Source organism: Microtus pennsylvanicus, chromosome 7 (genome assembly GCF_037038515.1).
Source record: "Microtus pennsylvanicus isolate mMicPen1 chromosome 7, mMicPen1.hap1, whole genome shotgun sequence".
In the NCBI taxonomy this organism is placed as follows: domain Eukaryota; kingdom Metazoa; phylum Chordata; class Mammalia; order Rodentia; family Cricetidae; genus Microtus; species Microtus pennsylvanicus.
Window position 1 is genome coordinate 124,330,247 of NC_134585.1, and position 8,114 is coordinate 124,338,360.

General features: G+C 47.7%; 1 protein-coding gene across 3 annotated transcripts; it reads right to left on the reverse strand.

Annotated features, from left to right (window-relative positions):
• Nucleotides 1–392: 392 nt before the first annotated feature.
• Nucleotides 393–6,274, reverse strand: Mrpl24 (mitochondrial ribosomal protein L24). 3 transcript variants are annotated; one of them, XM_075978645.1, is made up of 7 exons: nt 6,002–6,274; nt 5,469–5,573; nt 1,772–2,007; nt 1,599–1,694; nt 1,306–1,409; nt 792–922; nt 393–610 (listed from the first exon to the last, which is right to left on the reverse strand). In XM_075978645.1, exons 3-7 carry the CDS (start codon nt 1,952–1,954, stop codon nt 474–476), a joined length of 651 nt encoding a protein of 216 aa, XP_075834760.1. In that variant the 5' UTR covers nt 1,955–2,007; nt 5,469–5,573; nt 6,002–6,274; the 3' UTR covers nt 393–473. The 3 variants fall into 3 exon arrangements, with proteins under 3 accessions (XP_075834760.1, XP_075834761.1, XP_075834759.1); XM_075978646.1 differs by having other exon boundaries at nt 5,469–5,589; XM_075978644.1 differs by lacking the exon at nt 5,469–5,573 and having other exon boundaries at nt 6,002–6,271.
• Nucleotides 6,275–8,114: the final 1,840 nt, after the last annotated feature.

Consider the following 8,114-nt stretch of genomic DNA (forward strand, 5'->3'; position numbering starts at 1 on the left):
GGAAGAGCAGGCAATGCTCTTAACCACTGAGCCATCTCTCCAGCCCTTATTAAAACTTTTCATATTTAACTCCTGCTGTGAAGTAGTGGCCACGCCTTTAACCCCAGCACCTGGGAGGCAGAGGCAGGCAGACCTCTGAGTTCGAGGCCAGCCTGAATTATAGAGTGAGTTGCAGGACAGGCCCGAAAGCTACAGAGAAACCCTATCTCAAACAAACAAAAAAACTCCTGTTTCTATAAATAGGGAAAAGGACAGGGGCCTCTTCCTCCTACAAACCTGCCCCTGGAAAGGCTGCATCTACCTGGTCTGTCCTGACAAGAGGAAAAGCTGCACTATGTGTGGCCTCCACAAAATGCAAACACTTGAGGAAGGAAGAGAGGTGGGGCAGCAGCTACTCTCATGGCTCTTTATTAGTGCTGGAGAAGAGGGGCCTCCACTCTCAAGGTGAAGACAGAGCAGGCAGCAGCTCAGTCTCAGTACCAATAAACCTTCTTGTGTCTTCGAGTCTCCTGGATCCCCATAGCCTCCATCACATCTTCTTCTAATGTCTTTAGCCGGGGCACATACGTTTTTTCTAGAGCGTCTTCCACTGATGTGTCCTTGGGGCCATCTGTTGAGTCAGAAGAAAGGATAATTTGCCGACTGTTTATTTCTTGCAGTGTGGGGATGGAAGCCATGACCTTGCACACAGCTAGGCGAGCGCTCCACCACGCTACATCCCTAGCCCTATCAACTTTGCTTTTCCTCTCACACCTCATATCCCTGCCTTCTTCCTGCCCACCCCAGCTTACCAGTCCATGTTTCAGGGACAATGCCGTCTGCTCGAGGAAATTCAGGCTTGGGGATAATTCTCCCAGATCTTGTAGAGACTCGAACCCGCTCTCCTGCCTCAGTAAATCTCCACTGGATCTCAGTGGGTTTCCTGGTAAAGAGAAAAAAAATGAGTCTAGAGCCAGATCCTTGTGCCACCCTCCAACCCAAAATTGAAGGCAATGGTGACTTGGGTTACCACTTTTGTTTCTGTCATAGTTACTGACAATTGTATGCAAGAAACAGACCCACTGGGCAGTGGTGGTGCACTTTCGATCCCAGCACTCGGGAGGCAGAGGCAGGCAGATCTCTGAGTTCCAGGCCAGCATTGTAGCCAGGACAGCCAGGACTACACAGAGAAACCCTGTCTCGAACCCCTCCCCTCGCCCAAAAAAGGAAATGGATTCCCCTGAGTTCTAGCATATCCAGCAAACCATTCCCATGTGATAAATAACTCGAGTTAGAAACCCCTTGACCAGAGGCCTGTGTGCTTGCCTGTCCACAGGGTCCACTAGCTTGACCTGGTGGTGAAGCAAGGGGGCTTCACTAGGGATCATGGTCCCTCGGTGATCCGTGGTTCTGCCAACATAACGGTAATGCTGTCCGGGAGAAGGCATTATCAGAAAGCAAAGTGTGTGAAGGGATTTACCTACTACTACTTAGCATATTCAGCCCAAGCCCGCTGGTACAGCCTGCCCCTCAGCCAGTTTCCTGTCTCCCCATGCCGCTCTTAAGAAAAGAGAGACAGATGGGGAAGACTTCCCAGCCTTCGTCATCCTTTTGCTCACCGTGTTCAACCCCTCGAGGACAACCCAGTTCCGCTGCCGAATGACTTGGACCACTTTGCCCTGCTTCCCAGCATCTTTGCCTTCTAAGATTTCCACCTGTAAGATGATGAGAGGACAGAGGCAGGAGATTGTTGCCCACAAGCCTTCCCGTCACTCTGTCTTGATGTTCTCACCATGTCTCCACAGAATAGGTGCCAGTCTTCATCAGAGATGGGCTCTACCACCACTGGGCGCCGCCTGCTCCATGGAGGATTCTTCCTCTTGTCTGAGAGGGAGCCTGGACGGCTCATCCCATAGCGGTAGTGGGGAGGGAGGGTGGCTTTGGATGCCAAGGCCAGCAGGGCCGAAAGTCGCATGGTCAGATGTAAGAAATCTCACCAGTGAAAGACTCAAAAAGTTTCTTCATCAACTATGAGTCAAGAGAAACAATAAAAAGTTGAACTAAGGAAGGAACTTTTGTTTGTTTTTAATCTATTTCTGTTTTATGAGCATTGGTGTTTTGCATGCATGTATAGCTAGGTGATGATGTTGGGTCCCGTGGAACTGGAGTTACAAACAGTTGTGAGACACCATATGTGTGCCGGGAAATAAACCCAGGTCCTCTGGATGAGCAGTCAATGTTCTTAACCACTGGGCCATCTCTCCAGCCCCTTGTTTGTTTTTTGAGGCAGGGTCTCACTATGTAGCTCTGGCTGACCTAGAATCCACTATGTCGACCAAGCTGGCCTTGAACTCTCAAGTTCATCTGCTTCCCTAGTACCACCACTCACAACACAGGAATGTTATTAAAGCATACATAGACTCTCTTGCGCAGTGGACTTCATCTCTTCTCACAAGTTGTCTTTACAAATGAGAAAACAATGGAGTTATGTATTATCTGCAGTGATAAAGCTACTATGGGGGCAGTATCAGCATTCAACCCCACCAACTGACTTTGAAGTAAAAAATTCACTTGAGGCCGCCAGACAATAGTGGCGCATGTCTTTAAATCTCAGCACTTGGAAGGCAGAGGCAGGCGGATCTCTGAGTTCGAGGCCAGCCTGGTCTACTGAGCAAATTCCAGGACAGCCAGGCAGGGCAACAGAAAAACTATGTTTCAAAAAAAAAAAAATTCCCTGAGTCCAGGAGCCACACTATCTTGCTTCTTGCACTGCTGTCTCAAGAGAACTCGGCACTTGAGATACTTAAGACAGTTATTTAGTGAATGCATGAACAGCAGGACAGGGGAGAAGCAGGTAATGAAAGAAAAGGACAGAGCCCGAAGGCAAGCAGTCACAAGGCAGTAAAGAGCGTAGCAAGGATAAAAACAGCTTACAGTGTGCCCATGTAACAGGCCCCAGACCTTCACACAACTGACTCCATTCAGGCCATAAAACTCACCACATAGACAGCACCTCCAGTGAAAACAAAAACCCAATCTATCAAAGTCTGCGGTTCTGAGAAAGTCTCTACATGTATTATAATCTTGCTTTTTGGTTTTATAGTTCTGCTTTTGGCTGTGTGTCAACCCAGGGTGTGTTTTTTGTGCCTAAAACCTCCCCTTGAGAAATGCTTGCGGATACACTGGGATCCCCAATACCCAATGCAGTCGCCAGCCAGCTAATAAGGCCATTTTATTGGCTTGAACCCATGTTCTGTCTTCTAACCTCACACAGGAAAGACTCGCTGCTGTGGGACAATGGTCCTGTGCCCTGTAAAGACATGTCACTGTACTGCCAGAGTCAGGCAGGAAGTATAGGCAGGGCAACCAGAACAGGAGAATTCTGGGAAGAAGAAAGGCTGAGTCTGCAGTCATCACCCAGATGCAGAGGAAGCAAGATGAGAATGCCTTTCTGGAAAAAGGTACCAAGCCATGTGGCTAACACAGACAAGAATTATGGGTTAATTTAAGATGTAAGAGTAAGTTAATAAGCCTGAGCTAATAAGGCAACCAGTTTATAATTAATGTAGGCCTCTGTGTGTTTTTTTGGGACTGAATGGCTGTGGGGGGACCGAGTGGAACAGAAACCTCTGTCAACAGACTGTCAACAACCCACTCCTCCCTAAGAATGGCTTTTCCTCTAAGACTTAAGGACCCCAAGACTCCTAGACTCCCAACTTGGGCAGTAGACTAAATTAACAGATTACCGAATTAACTGATAAGAAGTGCTTTAAGCCAGGCATTCCAGCTCCTTGGGAGACTGTGGTAGAAGGGGGGGGGGAGCTAAAGAGAAGGCTCAGCACTTAAGAGCACTTGCTCCTTTTCAGGAGAACCTGCATTTGATTCCCAGCACCTTCATGGTGTTTCACACCACCCAGAATGCCAGTTGCAGGGGATCCAATGCCCTCATCTGGCTTCTCTAGGAATCAGGCATGCAAGGAAATGCATATACATACATGTAGGCAAAACACACATTTAAAAAAATTAATAAATCAGGCTGCAGCAATGGCTCAGAGGTTAGGAGCACTGCCTGTTCTTCTGAAGGTCCTGAGTTCAATTCCCAGCAACCACATGGTAGCTCACACCCTTCTGTAATGAGATCTGGTGCCCTCTTCTGGCCTGCAGGCATACATGAAGCAGAATACAGCATATATAATAAATAAATAAATCTTAAAAAAAAGAAAAAAATTAATAAATCCAATTTGAAAAAATGGTAAAAGGAGCCAGATGTGACTGTGCACATCTGTAATGCTAACACTTGGCAAGTAAGAACAAAAAGACTAAGTGAGACTTGGGGCTGGGCTACATAGAAAAACCCTGACTTTGAATTTTTTTTTAAAAGATTTATTTTATATATATGAGTGCTCTATCTACACTTTGTGTCTGAAAGGTGCCACTTTAGATGGTCATAAGCCAGTGCTCTTAACTGCTGAGCCATCTCTCCAGCTCTCAACTTTTAAATATTTTTAATGGTAGAGGGAGGGACAAGGCTCTGCAGTTAAGAGCATGTGTTGCTCTTACAGAGGACCATCCATAACTCCAATTCCATACCCTATTTTGACCTTAGTGGGTACCAAGAACATACATGGTGTACATACATACATGCCCAAAAACACTTCTACATATTTAAAAAAAATCTAAAAAACTAAAAATAAAGGATCAATGATGAGTGCAATAGTACAAACCCTTTATCCCAGCACTCGGGTGGCAGATCTCAGCGAGTTCAAGGCGAGCCTAGTCTACACAGCAGTTCTGGGCCAGTCAAGACTACCTTTAATCCCAGCACTTGGGAGGCAGAGGCAGGCGGATCTCTGTGAGTTCGAGACCAGCCTGGTCTACAAGAGCTAGTTCCAGGACAGGCTCCAAAACCACAGAGAAACCCTGTCTCGAAAAACCAAAAAAAAAAAAAAAAAAAGACTACACAGAGAGATCGTCTCAACAAACAAAACCAAACTGCTAAGTGAAGCTGACTCGCGCCTTGAAGTCAGGAGCTCGTAATTACTCTGAGTTCAAGGTCAGCCTGTCCCACACAGCAGCTACGGAACAGTCCGAGCTACAAGGTGGGACCTGCTCGAATCAAAACAACCAAGTCAAAAGGCCCAATGCAGAATGCTAGCCTAGCCTGCAGTGAGCTTTCTAAATAGCAGCTGCTAGCCTGGTACCATATTAAGTAGCATCTCACAGAAGCCTAAGGGCAGCGATGAAATTGCTCCTAATCTCGTTTTTTTGTTTGTTTTTGTGGTGGGGGAGGGGAGTGAGTACTGGTGATCAAACTCGGGGATTCACATGTAATGGGCAAGTAATTCTGTATAAGTGGGGTACTCTTCCCTTTTTTATACACCTCAGGATAGGAGACGCGGGGGTTGAGGAGCCCAGTGTTATCCATGATGCTAGATGAATACAAGGGCTTAAATATTTCTATTCAGATCCAACATACTGATTCTAAGCACCTGACCAAGTCGAAAACTGAGGATTTCAACGTATTTGGTCTTCTCGGTATCCAGGATGTGCTGCAATTCTCATTAAGATCCTGTTCACTAGTACGAAAAACGGGCCTGAGGCAGAGAGGAGCTGAGAGGGAGAAGGGGGGCGAGAGAGAGGGGGGGGGGAGAGAGAGAGGGGGGAGGGAGGGGGGAGAGAGGAGAGGACAGAGGGGGGAAAGAGAGGCGAGGGGGGGAGAGGATGAGAGAAAAAGAGAGGGAGGGGGGAGGGAGGGGAGGGAGGGAGGGAGGGAGGGAGAGAGAGAGAGAGAGAGAGAGAGAGAGAGAGAGAGAGAGAGAGAGAGAGAGAGAGAGAGAGAGAGAGAATGTGGCTCTGGGATGAGAAAGAAGGAGAACCGGGCACGCCCCCCTCCATTTTTCCCTTCGGTTCCCCACACAATAGGATACTGGTGCCACTTCCGCCGTAGGCTTTCTTCTCAATGCAAGCCCTCAGGTCAAGCCCTCAGGTCAAGCCCTTCAAGCACTTCCCCTGTCAGACTCACCCAGATCCGACGACAACTCCAACCTCCTAGTAAAGAGAAATCCAAGGAGGGGACTGCCCCTCAGTTTAAGACTAGGAAAAGGAAGTCCCTTCCTTCGCGACGACCACCGGTGGCCAGCAGCCTCACTTTTCCCAACCTTTCTTTGCACGTGGGTGCTATACACGGGCAGTCTGGGAGGTGTAGTCTAATTGCAGAGAGGACGCTTAAAAACGAAGCGAGCCTCTCAGCTTGCTGGGATCTGTAGTCCGTCGCTACAAAATGGCCTGAAACGGAAAATCTGGACAAAAGTAGGAAATCCCGGGTGTGAAAAGCATGTCGGGAATTGAAGGCGAAAGATGGGCGGATTTGCTGGGTACTTTCCTGTAAGTGCTTTGCGTGGAGGCCACTGGGAGTTGTAGTTCACAGAGAACAAGGCTCCATTTTCTAGGTGGTTATGACTTCCTATTCAAAGCAAAGGGATCCATTTCTAGGTGAGATTACTGCCATTGTGTACTGGCTCTTCTCTGCTTAAAGAGCATATTATAAAACCGCCCCACCTTTGTAGAGGAATGGGTAATCGTGGGTCCTTTCAATATTAAGTGAGCTGAACAATCTAGATAGAGATACTGGAAAGTATCCATCGTGTCCACCCCTACCTGCCCTCTCTTCCACCATCAGTGGACTGGCAGGCTTCTCTAGCGAAACCTAGCAGTGAGACCTTGAGCAACTCGCTCTTTGGCCACTCACCTGCCTGTCCTGATCACAGCAAGTCTAGTGACCAAGAGAGCTTTGGGTCGGCTATCCCCTGTAACCAGTCTGGTTTTTAACACCAGGAACTTGAATTAGTCAGTGTTTAGGAGAGCCTGAAGAAATGTCCTTTGTTCTTAGGATGTGTATAACTGAGGCCATCAGCACCAGATTTGTCATTGACCTCAAACTCCACCTCTGAGAAAGCAGTTTGGTCATTTTAGGCCTGAGATGAAGGTAGGCCTGCCTAGCCCAACCAATAAACCAGCCTCTCGGCAAGCTGGACTTGGCGTCCGTCCTCTCAACTGTTTTCTGAGTCTCATGGAGCCCAGGCTCACCTCAAACTTGCTAGTTTCTGCCCTCACTTCCTAGGTGCTGGGATTCATAATCAAGCCTGGTTTATGTGATGCTCCAGACTGACCCGACCCCTAGTGTTCACTGCACCTTTCTTCTCAAGATTTTATTTATGTTTATGTACCTTCCTAATTTTTTCCTGAGACAGGATTTCTCTGTATAGCCCCTTCCGCTTCGTTTTTTTTTTTTCACATGCTTTGGTTCTTTGCCTGCATGTATGTCTGTGTGAGGGTGTCAGGTCCCCTGGTACTGGAGTTACAGTTGTGAGCTGCCATGTGGATGCTGGGAATCAAACCTGCATCCTTTGAAGAAGCAGTCAGTGCTGAACCATCTCTTCAACTGCCCTAGCCCTGGATATTTTGGAACTCATTCTATAGACCAGGCTGGCCTTGAACTCTGAAAGACCCAGCACTCCCCACCACGGCTTAAGTGCAGGAAATGTGCGCTGGTGCCCGTGGCAGCCAGGTGAAGGTATTGGGTGCCCTTAAACTGGAGTTACAGGTAGTTGTGAGCTGCCTGATGTGAGTGCTGGGAGCCCAACCAGCTTCCTTTGCAACTGCCAAGCCATCTGCAGACCTTCAAGTGAACGCTGAAATTAAAAGTCATGAATTCAGTCTGGCAGTGGTGGCACACACCTTTACCAGGAAGGCTCCAAAGCTACACAGAGAAACCCTGTCTCAAATATCCAAGGGAAAAATAAGTCATTGATTCTTGAGTTTGGAGCCAGCTAGCTGGTCAAGTGAGTTCCAGGACAGCCAGGGCTGTTACAGAGGAAACTATCAACCTTTTTGGGAAAAAAGAAAGTGGTAATTCTTGCCTAGAAGCCTTGTTTTATTATTGAGACAGGGTCTCATGATGTAGCCCTGGCTGTTCCAGAACTCACTATGTAGACCAGGCTGGCCTTGTGCTGAGATCCCAGGTGTACACCACCACACCTAACTAATCCAAGCTGACGCATGGTTAGCAACCTAACTAGCGTCAAATGGTTAACTTATCCTCCCTAAACTGTGGTCCAAGACTTTTCTAGAACCAA

Coding starts and splice junctions, on each gene's coding strand:
- Mrpl24 (XM_075978645.1), bottom strand. CDS start 1,954: ATGCGACTTTCGGCCCTGCTGGCCTTGGCATCCAAAGCCACCCTCCCT. Junction 1,410..1,598: donor TCCTCGAGGGGTTGAACACG/GTGAGCAAAAGG, acceptor TCTCCCGGACAG/CATTACCGTTATGTTGGCAG. Junction 611..791: donor TGTCCCTGAAACATGGACTG/GTAAGCTGGGGT, acceptor CTGACTCAACAG/ATGGCCCCAAGGACACATCA.